Source organism: Manis javanica, chromosome 3, assembly GCF_040802235.1.
Source record: "Manis javanica isolate MJ-LG chromosome 3, MJ_LKY, whole genome shotgun sequence".
NCBI classification, from domain to species: Eukaryota; Metazoa; Chordata; class Mammalia; order Pholidota; family Manidae; genus Manis; species Manis javanica.
The window spans coordinates 161,612,732-161,629,032 of NC_133158.1; the positions used below are offsets into that span (position 1 = coordinate 161,612,732).

General features: G+C 35.2%; 1 protein-coding gene across 9 annotated transcripts in view; it reads right to left on the reverse strand.

Annotated features, from left to right (window-relative positions):
• Nucleotides 1-16,301, reverse strand: part of PIK3CB (phosphatidylinositol-4,5-bisphosphate 3-kinase catalytic subunit beta) — a 235,823-nt gene that overhangs the window by 52,633 nt on the left and 166,889 nt on the right. For all 9 annotated transcript variants that reach the window (XM_036991629.2, XM_073232256.1, XM_073232261.1 and 6 more), the window contains 2 exons: nt 9,787-9,975; nt 634-755 (listed from right to left, as the gene is read on the reverse strand). In XM_036991629.2, the coding sequence (XP_036847524.2) occupies nt 634-755; nt 9,787-9,975 (311 nt within the window). The remainder of the gene's footprint in view (nt 1-633; nt 756-9,786; nt 9,976-16,301) is intronic.

Below are 16,301 nucleotides of genomic sequence, written 5' to 3' on the forward strand. Positions count from 1 at the left end.
CCACCACCATAACAGGTAAGAATGGCTCACCACACAGAAACTGTTTTTACAAACAGTATGGTTTACGCTCACTACCCGTTTTTCTTTTAGAAGTCTAGAATATTGGTATAAGCTAGGCACAACATGTTTATGTGACTAGCCCCCAAGAAAAACCCTGGCCACCAAGTCTCCAACAAACTCCCTAGTAGACAATGTTTCAGACATGTTGCCACAACTTGCTGCTGGGGGAATTAAGTGCCCTCACTGGGCAAGAACCCTTAGAAGCTTCATCCAAACATCCTCCAAACTTCACTCAATGAATCTTTTTTCCTTTGCCAATTTTCCTCTGTATTCTTTTGCTATAACAAATCAGGGCCAAGAGCATGACTATATATATGTTGAGTCCTGTGAGTCCTCCTAGTGGATCACAGAATTTGAGGGTCATCTGGGAGAACTCCTGACCCAATGGTTTGGTTTTTATTTTAGAGTCACTATGAAAGAATGATATGTATGACAGAGAGCACAGGAACAATGCTTTCAACTCTGAAAAAGTCTCAGCCTTTTCCTTTCTTATGAGACATTTAAACAAACAACACCTTCTCTATCCATCCCCAAGTTATTTCATGCCCAAGGAAAGCCAAAGGGTGGAGATACCTCATCTGTCGCAGGCAGCCCACAGCATATTCTCGCACGTACTGATCTGGATAGTTGAAATCCAAAAGCTCCAGGGCCTCCCGGGGTGGCAGTTTAGGCCAAATCTGAAGTAGTGCCTGAAGCTGTTTAAAAATCAAAACTGGTTCAGAAATTATAGGGGAGAACAGTAATCTATTTTCCTTTGGTTCACAGGAGCAAAAAGAAATGGGTCAAAACAAGGGAGAAGCATACTTGAAACTATTTCTGACATCTAAAAAATTCATCCCTATTAATATGAACTCTTAAGTACTTACCTAAAATAGAATGATACAATGAACAGATGGATTACACAATCATTAATCATTAAATAATTTTTAAAAGAGAATTACACTTAAAGGTAAAATTCAAAGTGCAAACATAAGCTGCAAGGCTCAAGCCAATGACAAGCAATTTACATATAAAATGTTAATTAATAACTCAATAGTATTTTGAAGAAGTTTATTTTTAACTGTTAATATTTTAAGAGTATTTATCACATAATAGAACTTTATTCATCATAACATGTTTAAACCCTTTAAATCATAATAAATAACCTATAAAAAATAAACAGTAACCAGAAAACCAAGAAGAAAAGGACAACTTGTTAGAAAAATACAACCTTCCAAGACTGACCAAGGAAGAAACACAAAATCTAAACAAACCAATTACCAGCAAAGAAATTGAAGTGGTAATCAAAAAACTACCCAAGAACAAAACCCCTGGGCCAGATAGATTTACCACAGAATTTTATCAGACATACAGAGAAGAGAAGACATAATACTCATTCTCAAAGTTTTCCAAAAAATCAAAGAGGAGGGAATACTCCGAAACTCATTCTATGAAGCCAACATTACCCTAAAACCAAAACCAGGCAAAGACCCCACCAAAAAAGAAAATTACAAACCAATATTCCTGATGAACGTAGATGCAAAAATACTCAACAAATTATAAGCAAAGTGAATTCAAAAATATATCAGAAGGATCATACACCATGACCAAGTGGGATTCATCCCAGGGATGCAAGGATGGTACAACATTAGAAAATCCATCAACATCATCCACCACATAAATAAAAAGAAAGACAAAAACCACATGATCATCTCCATAGATGCTGAAAAAGCATCTGACAAAATTCAACATCCATTCATGATAAAAACTCTCAGCAAAATGGGTATAGAGGGCAAGTACCTCAACATAATAAAGGCCATATATGATAAGCCCACAGCCAACATCATACTGAACAGTGAGAAGCTGAAAGCTTTTCCTCTGACATTGTGTACAACACAGGGATGCCCACTCTCCCCACTGTTATTCAACATAGTACTGGAGGTCCTAGCCATGGCAATTAGACAAAAAAAACAAATACAAGGAATCCAGATTGGTAAAGAAGAAGTCAAACTGTCACTATTTGCAGATGACATGATATTTTATATAAAAAACCCTAAAGACTCCACTCCAAAACTACCAGAACTGATATTGGAATACAGCAAAGCTGCAGGATACAAAATTAAAACACAGAAATCTGTGGCTTTCCTATACACTAACAATGAACTAATAGAAAGAGAAATCGGGAAAACAATTCCATTCACAATTGCATCAAAAAGAACAAAATATCTAGGAATAAACCTAACCAAGGAAGTGAAAGACCTATACCCTGAAAACTACAAGATACGCTTAAGAGAAATAAAAGAGGGCACTAACAAATGGAAACTCATCCCATGCTCTTGGCTAGGAAGAATTAGTACTGTCAAAATGGCCAACCTGCCTAATGCAATCTACAGATTCAATGCAATCCCTATCAAATTACCAACAACATTCTTCAACCAACTGGAGCAAATAGTTCAAAAATTCATATGGAACCACCAAAGAGCCCAAATAGCCAAAGCAATCCTGAGAAAGAAGAATAAAGTGGCGGGGATCTCACTCCCCAACTTCAAGCTCTACTACAAAGCCATTGCAATCAAGACAGTTTGGTACTGGCACAAGAACAGAGCCACAGACCAGTGGAACAGATTAGAGACTCCAGACATTAACCCAAACATATATGGTCAATTAATATTCGATAAAGGAGCCATGGACATACAATGGGGAAATGACAATCTCTTCAACAGATGGTGTTGGCAAAACTGGACAGCTACATTTAAGAGAATGAAACTGGATCATTGTCTAACCCCGTACACAAAAGTAAATTCGAAATGGATCAAAGACCTGAATGTAAGTCATGAAACCATAAAACTCTTAGAAAAAAACATAGGTAAAAATCTCTTAGACATGAACATGAGGGACTTCTTCATGAACATAACTCCCCAGGCAAGGGAAACAAAAGCAAAAATGAACAAGTGGGACTATATCAAGCTGAAAAGCTTCTGTACAGCAAAGGACACCATCAATAGAACAAAAAGGTACCCTATAGTATGGGAGAATATATTCATAAACAACTGATCCGACATCCAAAATTTATAAAAAGCTCATGCACCTCAACGAACAAAAAGCAAATTATCCAATTAAAAAATGGGCAGAGTACCATCCAAAAGACAAACAACAACAAATGTTGGCCAGGTTGTGGAGAAAGGGGAACCCTCCTACACTGCTGGTAGGAATGCAAATTAGTTCAAGCATTGTGGAAAGCAGTACAGAGGATCCTCAAAAAGCTCAAAGTAGAAATTCCATTTGACCCAGGAATTCCACTTCTAGGAATTTACCCTAAGAATTCAGCACTCCAGTTTGAAAAAGACAGATGCACCCCTATGTTTATTGCAGAACTATTTACAATAGCCAAGAAATGGAAGCAACCTAAGTGTCCATCAACGGATGAATGGATAAAGAAGATGTGGAACATATACACAACGGAATATTATTCAGCCATAAGAAGAAAACAAATTCTACCATTTGCAACAACATGGATGGAGCTAGAGGGTATTATGTTCAGTCAAATAAGTCAGGCGGAGAAAGACACGTACCAAATGATTTCACTCATATGTGGAGTATAATAACAAAGAAAAACTGAAGGAACAAAACAGCAGCAGAATCACAGAACCCAAGAATGGAGTAACGGTCACCAAAAGGAAAAGGACTGGGCAGGAGGGGTGGGAAGGGAGGGATAAGGGCAGGGAAAAAGCAAGGGGACTTTACGATTAGCATGTATAATGTGTGGGGGAGAGGTATAGGGAGGGATTTGCAACACAGAGAAGACAAGTAGTGAGTCTACAGCATCTTACTACGCTGATGGACAGTGACTGTAATGGGGTTTCTGGGGGCGACTTGGTGAATGGGGGAGTCTAGTAACCATAATGTTCTTCATGTAATTGTAGATTAATGATAACAAAATAAATAAACAAACAAATAAATAAACAGTACCTAGTTTATTTTTGATAAACAAGATAAACACAGCCAGTCTATTTACAGATGCCACCTAGAAATGATCCAGACATAGGATATAAAAGAATCCCTTGAGGGAAGACAAACTAGACTGCAGATAGAGGCTGGGTTCAGGGGCAAATGGCCACATCTTTGGAAACACTAGTTTCAGAGGTAAAAAAAAGTCCTTTCTAGAGATTTGGGCTCTACCTGCCATCACAGCACGGTCACTCATCAGTGTTAATCCCCTCCTGGCAGTTTTCTTATGTTTACACTACACATTCTTATCAGAGGTGGCAAGTGGAAAGATAAGTGGTTCTAAAGGAAAACAAAAAAAACTTTTAATAATTATGACTGTGGCACTCTGGAGTTCAACCCTTTCTGAAAAAATTTTATTGCTTAATATTTGATGTATCTCATTGGGTTGTTGACTATTCACATTAGGAACACTGACACTGAGTAAAGGAAGATACACAAAATGTATGCAAGATCAGAGCTACAATAATATGGCAAACAGTAAGGACTAGAAGACTGTCTCTCAATTGACTACTTGATCTCAGAGTCATGTTTTCAGACGTAGCCTGTGAGTACCTGCTAGCTACCTTGTCATTTGAGCTTTTGGAGATTTAGATTTTGAGAATTAAATTAAATAGTTTCAGCAGAAGACACAGGACAACAGCCAGACTACATCCACACCAGCGAGAACACAACACCTCATGAAGGGGGTAAGATACAAGCCGCGGCATGGAGGGACTCGAGCGCCCCTCACCCCAGCTCCCGGCAGGAGGAGAGGAGTCGGAGCAGGGAGGGAGAGGGAGCCCAGGACTGCTAAACACCCAGCCCTAGCCATCCAGACCAGAGCGCAGACACACAGTGCATGCGTGGGGTGCTGGAAACTAGGGAAACAGGACAGTAAGACCTGTGAGCAGGTCCCCACAGCCGGCGCACCTGGGACAAAGAAAAGCGAGTGCTTTTTGAAACTCTTAAAGGGACAGGGACCCCACAGCTGGACGGAAATGCCCCAGGACACTTAGCCTAGCAGCTGGGAATCCCAAGGAACTCTGGATGCCCGAACCCCCACAGTGCAGCTTGGAGGCCCCTCACCATGATAAACAGCCTCCCATCTGTTTCCCCTCCGATGCAGCTCGGCCATATTGGAGAAGCAGCCTGAGGCAGGCCATGCCCACAGCAACTGCAGAGCTAAATAAACTCCATAGCAGCCGAGCAAGATCAGAAGTCCCATCTGCACGCAGCTGCCCAGCACAAGCTGCTAGAGGCTGCTGTTCTCCCAGGAGAGGAAGTCCACAAACTGGCAAGAAAGGACTTTCTCTTACACAACACATGCGCCAGCTCCCCACAAATATATCTATCGCCATGAAAAGGCAGGAGAAATTGATACAGACCAAGATCACAGAGGCAAACCCTGAGAAGGAGATAGACCTAACCAGTCTTCCTGAAAAAGATTTAAAAATAAAGCTCATAACCATGATGATGGAGCTGCAGAGAAATATGCAAGAGCTAAGGGATGATGTCCGGAAGGACACTACAGAAATGAAACAATCTCTGGAAGGATTTATAAGCAGAATGGATAAGATGCAAGAGGCCATTCATGGAATAGAAACCAGAGAACAGGAACGCATAGAAGCTGATTCAGAGAGAGATAAAAGGATCTCCAGGAATGAAACAATATTAAGAGAACTGTGTGACCAATCCAAAAGGAACAATATCTGCATTATAGGGGTACCAGAAGAAGAAGAGAGAGAAAAAGGGATAGAAAGTATCTTTGAAGAAATAATTACTGAAAACTTCCCCAAATTGGGGGAGGAAATAATCGATCAGACCATGGAAGTGTACAGAACTCCTAAAAGAAAGGACCCGAGGAGGACAACACCAAGACACATAATAATTAAAGTGGCAAAGATCAAGGATAAGGACAGAGTATTAAAGGCAGCTAGAGAGAGGAAAAAGGTCACCTACAAAGGAATACCCATCAGGCTATCAACAGACTTCTCAACAGAAACAATACAGGCCAGAAGAGAATGGCATGATATATTTAATGCAATGAAAGAGAAGGGCCTTGAACCAAGAATACTGTATCCAGCACGACTGTCATTTAAATATGAAGGAGGGATTAAACAATTCCCAGACAAGCAAAAGTTGAGGGAATTTGCCTTCCACAAACCACCTCTATAGGGTATTTTAGAGGGACTGCTCTAGATGGGAGCACTCCTAAGACTAAATAGATGTCACCAGAGAAAATAAAATCACAGCAAAGAAAGCAGACCAACCAAATACTAACTAAAGGCAAAATATAAAATCAACTACCCACAAAAGCAGTTAAAGGAAGCACAAAAGAGCACAGAATAAAACAACCAACATATAAAGAAAGGAGGAGGAGGAATAAGAAGGGAGAAAAATAAATAATGACCAGACAGTGTTTTAAATAGCTCAATAAGTGAGTTAAGTTAGACACTAAGATACTAAAGAAGCTAAACTTGAACCTTTGGCAACCACAAATCTAAAGCCTGCAATGGCAATAAGTACATATCTTTCAATAATCACCCTAAATGTAAATGGACTGAATGCACCAATCAAAACACACAGAATAGAATGGATAAAAAAGCAAGACCCATCTCTATGCTGCTTACAAGAGACTGACCTTAAACCCAAAGACTATAAGAACAAAGAAAGACTGAAGGAACAAAACAGCAGCAGAATCATAGAACCTAAGAATGGACTAACAGTTACCAAAGGGAAAGGGACTGGGGAGAAAGGGAGGGAAGGGAGGGATAAGGGTGGGGAAAAAGGGGACATTACGATTAGCATGTATAATGTGGGGGGGGGGGGGTGGGCATGGGGAGAGCTGTGCAACACAGAGAAGACAATTAGTGATTCTACAGCATCTTACTACACTGATGGACAGTACTGTAATGGGGTTTGTGGGGGGGATTTGGTGAAGGGGGGACCCTAGTAAACATAATATTCTTCATGTAATTGTAGATTAATGACAACAAAATTAATTAATTAATGAAAAAAATTGAAATCATTTCTAATTTGTTATTTTTAAATCTAAAAAGTCAACCCCTTGTTGATGATGTCAAGTATCCCCAAAAAAGTCAATAATATTGGAATGAATATCTAGCAGCTAACTTAAAAGGTACTTTCTCATATCAAGCAAATTTATAGGTTAAGTTCATTAAAGATACTTTTAAAGAAATTAACTTAATTTTTAATTATTTTACATTTGTCAAAAACACATGAATTAAAAAAAACTGATGTTTTATTAGTATACATTAATATAAATTGCTAAAGTAGACAATTTACATTACATAAATTATTCAACAAATACAGTAAAATGTTTTTTTAATTTTAACTTTTAATTTTTGTTTATTCTCAAACTTACATTGAATAAAAAGACTAAATTTTATAGTTCCTTCTTACATATAAAATAGATATATAAAAACAGTACAAAAGATACATATGGAAACTATGGTATCAAAATCTCATGAAGATGTGGCTATTACAGGGAGAAACATCTAAAAAAGCTCTTAAGGAGTATAATAACGAAAAATATTTTACAAATACTGGCTTAAAAACATAAAACACCTACCTCACCCAACTTTCTATCAAAAAATGGGCCTTCTCCCCACTTTGCCCAAGGCCATAATAGACCAGTTCTCATTATGGATAGAGTTAGGGGGGACCATTTACTGAGGGGCTGAAACAACAGTAAACAAACAAAAACTTCCAGCATTCCCATTAACACTTGAAATACACACACTGCTCCACAAAAAACATTACTCTAACGGACAGATACCGTTCTGTAATAATAGAGGTTTGACTATGTTAATGGGTTAAAAACACGCCTACTATTAGAAAATAATTAAATATCTTTGGTAAGATTATTTACAATTATTAAAAAATCAATTATATAAAGTTAAATAAATTATCAAAATTCACCACTTTAGTTTGGGGAAAGCTACAGGAAAGGGAAATCTGACAGTCATAAAAACAGTGAAAGGACTGCTAAGTACCTGCCCACAAAGACTATGGAACTCCTTTTGCAATATGCCAATAGAACCCTTTCCTGTGGATTAATGGGAGGCTAGCCTTCTACAGAATTTTCACCCACATACTATGCCTCTAGAATCAGAGAATAAACTTTGCACCAAACTTCTGAAAGGTATTTATTTTCTGAAAACACAGTTTACTTTCTTTTGTATCAATTCACTGTAACTGGCAATGGCATAGGGTAGGGGGAGCAGCCAAACATTATTTTTTATTGGTAACATTTTTTTTCTGGACTACTAGATTAATATTGTGAAATTCATGCTTTCCTTCACTTGCTTACATACATTTAAGTATTTCTTCCTGAGTATTCGTTACACTATTAGCCTTTCTTCTGCCAAAATGGAGGACATTAAGTTATATCTGAAAACTATGCTATAGATTTCCCCATGGAAATGAGACAGGTATACTAAATTATCGATTATGAAAGTTTCTGTCCCCAGGGTTCAAATAAAGAAATACTAAGAGTAAACTGGCTCATTCCATTTTCTTACAGTTGACATAAGAAACCTCTCTCAGATCTTTTTAAGAATAATACATCATGAAAATTTTTCTATTCTAATTCTATACAAAATAATATGATGCATCTTGAGAATTAAGCATATGTGCCAAATAAAAAATGCTTATATTTTACATTCCATACCATTTTGGAAATTCATAGAAAACAAAACTTGAATTTAGATAAATAAGTGGTTAGAAGATAACTATGTCAAAACAATTAAAACCTATCTAAATGAGAAATAACAGTTCCTTTTCACAGCAAGGTATGTTCATGTGCTCTAAATGTGTAAAGTTTAAATGGAGAACATAACATAACTATGACATGATTCAAAAAATTGATTCATGTCATAATTATATGACATGATTCAAAAAAAAGAAACAAACTCAAAGAAATCCTTTTCTAACATTAATTTCAAAAGGAAACCAATAATATCAAACATAAACATATTCATGATTAAAAATAAATGTATTTCTTGATTAAATTTTCAAGTCATAGATCTAAGACTTCAACTGAAAACTTCTAAAAAGATAATTAAATTTGAGTAAGATGAATATATCTGGTTATTTTAATATGACAAAAATACTCATTGTCATTAAAAACCATTTCAAGGATCTTTCTAAAGAACAATGAAAACCAACTGAATTTAATGAAAGTCAGTGCTTTTTGACAGGGTCTTCAAATTTAAATCAAGAAGCTAAAATTTGGTAGCTTTTTTGCAGCAAATTTTTACTTTTCTGTTTGCCGTAAAGGCGAATATTCATCAACACTATCTAAATGAAATAATGTTAAAATTGGTCTGAATGGTTCAGTTCTAAAATACTAACTTCTACAGAGGTAATTTTCAAACAATACATATTCAATTTAGATTACTCATTGCAGAGTCTTAAGATTGAAACTCTGGAGTTCACTGATGAAACTCTTAGAAGTGGTCCAGGACCTACAACATGCTGGTAGTAACTATGGATGATTACACCACGATGAACATTTCAACTGTCTTTAATGAAAGATATAGAAAGCCTATCCAGAATCTAGAATTTTTAATTCTTAAAACTTTAGAGTACATTTAAGAGTTTATGACCTTAAAATTTCTCCCACAGAAAATTAGCCAACCTATGGAAAAACACCTATGTCAGAAAGAACAATTTACATGAAATCAACAAAGTGAGACATATTCCCAAAAGGAGTTAACAGAAATAATCTTTTATTACCTGAGCAACATCCTCAAGTTTATTCCACTTGATTGACAGCAATAATTTTGGCAGTGACTGTGGGAAATTCTCTCTGCAGTCTTGTCGCAAAGTCCAAATAAGATCCATTTCATTTTCACACAGTTGAGACAAGGGATCCCTGTCTAAGATTTCTTTCAGAACAGCAAGAAACTTTTTTCCACCTCGACTCTAACAAAAATGAAGTTACTCATTACAACACTGAATTATGCAAAACAAACATCACTGGCAAACCCTTAGGAAATTTATATACAACGAATTTATAAGCAGTTCATGAACTTTAGAAGATGAAATGTTAAAGCTCTATTCCCTTAAAAATTTTAAGAATATCCTTTTTAAAGTTCTTATCATAAATCTGTAGGTTAAAGATGAAGGAAAGAATTCTCAGAGTTCTAAAAAAGGAAAAACAATCCGTTTTAAAAATCCATTGCGAAAAAAAAATCCATTGTGATCACTAGGTGGCAGAATTACAATTTGGATTATAAAGAAGTAATGTGTTATCTGAACTGAATTTGTCTTTCCTTCTTTAATTTTCAGTTTCTATAAATAACAAAAACACAACAAAGATGAACAAAACATGAAATTTTAAAAGTAACAGGTTTCTTGACTCAGAGGAATAAAACCATTTAAATTAAGATATAATCTTAGCTAAAATGAAACATGAAAAAACGTCATTCCATATTCCTTTCTACTCCTTATATGAACTATTAAAACATGGTATGTACTATTTTTTGGATCTAGACTGTGAACTGTTAGACTAACAACTGGATCTGGACTAACATTAAAAGAAAGACATTCATTTCCCATACTTCTAGAGAGTCATCTGACAAGATTCTATAAGGAAATTCATTATTATATTATTTCATACCTAACATTATTGTAACTGGGATTTCATATGAACATTTTACCAATGTCTGTATAAAGTCATATTACTAATTTTCTAAAGTAGTAAGATTCAAAATAGTATATGCATCTGTAAAAATGAGGAAATAGAATTGTTTATGCAGAAAACCTGAAAGAATCAACAAAAACAGTATTAGAACTGACAAGCAATTAAAGCAAGTTGTAGAATACAAGGTCAATTTACAGAGGTATTAAATTATTAAAAGTAAACTGCTTTCCTATATATTCAACAAATAAATAAGTAGAATTTGAAGTTAGAAGCGATACCATTTACATTAGCACCCAAAAATGTAAACCTTAAGCGTAAAACTAACAAAATATGTACAAGATCTATATGAGAAAAACTACCGAATCTGAGGAATGAAATCAAAATAGAACCAAATAAATGGAGAGATATCCTATATTCATGGATAGGAAGACTCAGTGTTGTCAAAATGTCAGCGTTCTTGAACTTAATCAACAAATTCAATAAAAAAACAATCAAAATCCTAGTAGGGTATGGTATCATCTGATGATTCTAGAGCTAATATGGACAGGCAATACCCATAATAACAATATTGAATAAAAAGGAACAAAGTTGAAAGACAGACACCACCCAATACATAAAAATGTGAAACATTAACTATAAAATTCCTATTACACTACTATTGAAAATCTACATGACCTTGGGTTTGATGATGACATCTTACATATTATGCCAAATGCACAGTACATCAATAAAATAATTCATAAGCTGGACTTCATTAAATTTAAAATTATCATCTCTGTAAAAGACACTGTCATGAGAATGAAGACAACCCATAGACTGGGAGAAAAATATTGCAAAAAGACATACTGATAATGGACTTTATATTTTCCAAAACATACACACTCTTAAAACAATAATAATAAAATAAACCATTAAACTAAAACATGGACCAAAGACATGAACAGACACCTCACCAAGTAAGATATACAGATAGCAAATAAGCACATGAAAAGATGCTTAATATCATATGTCATCAGAGAAATGGAGATTAAAACAAAAATGAGATACAACTACATATCTATTAAAATGGTCGAAGTCCAGAACACAGACATCAAATGCTGTGGAGAAACTCTTACTCATTCCTAGTAGAAATTCAAAATACTACACTTTCTTAAGTGGTTGTATCACTTAAGAAAACAGTTTGGCAGTTTCTTACAAAACTAAACATAGTCTTGCCATACAATCCAGTAATCACGCTCATTGGTATTTAGCAAGGTTTTTAACTAATGCCCACAGAAAAACCTGCACACTAATGTTTATAGTACATTTATTCAAAATTGCCAAAACTTGGAAGCAACCACGATGTCCTTCAGTAGATAAGTGGATAAACTATAATACACACAGACAGTGGAATATTTTTTAGCATTAAAAGAAAAACAACTATCATGCTTCCAAAAAAGGGGGGGAAACATCAAATGTGTATTACTAAGTCAAAGAAGCCTATATGAAAAGGCTCCATACTGTATGATTACAACTATATGACATCTGGAAAAGGCAAAACTATGGAGACATTTAAAAATATCAGTGGATGCTAGAGACAGGGAGGGGCAAGGGTGGGAGAATTAATAGGCAGAGTACAGAGGACTTGCAGGGCAGTGAAATACTGTATGATATTATGATGATGGGTGTATGCATTATACATTTGTCCAAACCCATGGTATTCATGCATACCACCAAGAGTGAAACCTAAGGTAAATAATGGACTCTGGTGATTATGATGTGTCAATGTAGGTTTGCTCTTGGTAACATATGCACCATTCCAGACAATGATGTTGATAAGGGGGAGGCTATGCATTTGTAGGAGCAACTGATTTGTGGGAAATCTCTATTAACCTTCTCTAAATGCTCTGAAAAAAAAAATAGTCTTATTTGAACACACACAAACACAGACACACACAGATTCTATATATTATTTAAGCAGTTTTATATTAAGATCCTCAACCTAAAAAATAAAAAGGGTATGCTCTTATTTTACAGGCTTGTCTAGGTTTCTCTAAAAGTGATTGTAAGATGTCATGAGGATTTAAAACTGAAACTTATACTCACATCTTAAAGTGAAACCTATTATTGCAAGCAACAAAAAGTATTAATTGTTCATGTTAGAAAAAAAGACTATGTTAAATACTGCAAAAAGCTACAAACCTACTATATTTTCATGGAACAAAATCAGAATCTACTTTAAGTAAATTATGAAGACCCAGGACTAAACTAAGGTCTTCTAATTGTTTACTGAGCTTTCATGAAAAGCAGAGCACTGAATAAAATGCCAAGGTAAAAATAAGTACCAGAAATGTGGCAGGAAATCGAACAAAATACAGAATCTTAAATTATTTTATAAAACCCACAGTAATCAGTAATGAAAAATTATACTGTACAGCACAACTGGTGAACTTACATACATGTTCAAATGCTTGAACTGAAATAATGGTGAAATGTAATAAAAATTAACACTCATATGCTATTTTTATGTTCAGGTTTTTCAAAATTCATAAACACATTATGTTATAATAGTGATTATTGACCAAACTAAAACAAAACATAGAAAGGCAAAACTAGAGAAAAAAATTCTGTGGTGGTATATCCAAATCAGAGTCACTAATAAGAACACATAGTTTTTAATAGGTATATAAAGAAATACATCTCTATCCTTGTATCAGGCCAAATTAATATAAAAACATATATACATCTACATTATCTAGGTCTTATTTCATGAAAGTCCTAGATACAATTGCACACAAACAGAGGTGAGTACACCAATGCTCAGATCTTGTATTCTAAATACTTTTCACAAGTAAAAAGAATCAGGACACCCTGGAGAAATGACTGACTCCAAAGTTAAAGTAAACACTAGATGAGCTGGGAACACTTTGTACCAGAAAGAACAAAATATTCAAAGAATGATAGAGAAATATCAAAAAGATACTGGGAGACAGCTTGAATGGGCTGCCACTGGCCAAATCTGGTCATTTTGAGCATCAAAATAAATGACAGTAACGAAGTCATTAATAAACAGGAATCACAAATCCATACCACTTACTATCAGTTAAAAAAAAAGAGCAAGTAAATGGGGTAGAAGAAAAACCTCTACCCCATGATGCTACTAACAAATCCAAAAAGAAAAATAAATTTGAAAATCAGCACTTGGCAAACTACTGCAGTAATACTGATTCAGGCAAAATATTTTAATAAATAATAAAACAGTTGAAATTTTGATGTGAAACAAGATGTTTACTCTATCTCAAAATATGCCCACAAAATAATTGTTAACTTTATAGCAGAAAAATCTAGTAGACATTCTCATAATTGAGTGATAACAATTAACATCAATAGTAATGGAATAAATTGACATTGTTTGCCTCCAGCTAAAATGCAGTACACCTCCACTACTTAAATGTATCCATGCTAAAAATGTAGAGCTGAAATCAGCACAAGACAAAATTATCAGGCAAATCCAAACTGAGAGACATTCCACAAAATAACTGGTCTGTATTTTTAAAAATGTCACCATCATTAAAGATAAGGAAAGACTGAGGAAACTGTTTTAGAATGAGGGAAACTAAAGTGACATGACAATCAAATACAAGTAATCCTGGGCTGGATCCTAGCCCAATAAAGGACATTATTGAGATAATTGGCTAAATTTGAATGGAATATGTAGATTAGACAATGGAACTCTATCAATTATTATTTTCCTGATTTTATGAATAGATTCTCGTTAAGTATGAGAATGTCATAGTTTTTAGGAAATACACTGAATTAAAGGGCAAAAGGGCATGGTGTATGCCACTTAAGCTCAAATGATTCACAAAATATGCACACACACACATAGATTGATGAAACGAATGTAAAATGTTAACAGCTGGGGAAGCTGAACTATATGGGAACCCTCTGTACTCTTCTCACAAGTTTTCCGTATGTTTGACATTTTTTTCTTAATGGTTAGTATTTCCTTCCCTGAAATAGAAGGCTGTAAACATTTCAAATCATTCCTCTAAGTAAACATTATAGGAAGATCCCCCAACCTCTGAACTAAAAGCTGAGTCATTATCCGCATTATCCAAAGCCAGCCAATAAGATTCTGTACCTGAGTTTTTTCAGTAATAAAATAAGACAAACTTCATTTATAAAATAGATGTTTTAGATTACAGGATCTTGGTAAGAAAATGCCTAGACAATGCCAAATGCCCCATAGAGGATGAAATAGCCTCAAGTTCATAACCACTGGATAAGAAGTACTCTACCCAAAAAAATTGAAACCAGGGTCTAGAAAAGATATTTATACACCCATGTTCAGAACACTGACAGATGAATGGATATATAATATTCCATTGCATGTGGTACATATATGCAATATATTATTGAGCCTTAAAGGAAAGAAAATTTTAACACCTGCTACAAGATGGATGAACCTCAAAAACATTATGCTAAATGAAATAAGCCAGTCACAAAAAGATAAAATACTGTATGATTCAATTTATATGCAGAATCTGGAATCGTCAAGATTTGTATAGACGGAAAGTAGAGTAATGGGTGTCAAGGGATGATAGGACAGGAAATGAGGAATTAAATGGATACAGAGTTTCTGTCTTGCAAGATACAAAGTTCTGGAAACTGGTTGCACTTAATATGTTAAGCAGATTATGAATATCCTCAACATTTTTATTTTAAGCCACAATTTTATTTATTTATTTTTTTGAGAGGGCATCTCATATTTATTGATCAAATGGTTGTTAAAAACAATAAAATTCTGTATAGGGGACTCAATGCTCTATGTACAATCATTAATCCACCCCAAGCCTAATTGTCATCAGTCTCCAATCTTCTGAAGCATAATGAACAAGTTCTTACATGGTGAACAAGTTCTACATGGTGAGCAGTACAAGGGCAGTCATCACAGAAACTTTCAGTTCTGATCACATATTATGAACTATAAACAATCAGGTCAAATATGAATATTTGATTTTTATACTTGATTTATATGTGAATCCCACATTTCTCCCTTATTATTGTTATTATTATTATTATTTTTAATAAAATGCTGAAGTGGTAGGTAGATGCAAGATAAAGGTAGAAAACATAGTTTAGTGTGTAAGAGAGCAAATTGAGATGATCAGGTGTGTGCCTGTAGACTAAGTGTTAATCCAAGCTAGACAAGGGCAATAAAACATCCACGGATGCAGAAGATCTCTCTCAAAACGGGGGGGTGAGGTTCTAAGCCTCACCTCTGTTGATCCCCAATTTCTCACCTGATGGCCCCCCTGAGACTGTGCCTGTCTTAGGTTGTTCCTCCCTTGAGGAATCTTACCCGTCTCTGGCTAACCAGTCATCTTCTGGGGCCATACAGGGAAATGTAAAGTTGGTAAGTGAGAAAGAGGCAATATTGTTTGAAAAGGTTAGCTTTTTACTTCTTTGCAGATTTATGCCCTGTGGCTTTTATGCCCAGTATTTATTTGTCTTGAGGTATCTTTACCACTTGGAAGAATTATGATACTCGGTAAATTCGATATGAGGCATGAATATCCTCAACATTTTTTAACTGTACATTTAAAAATTATTGAGATGGTAG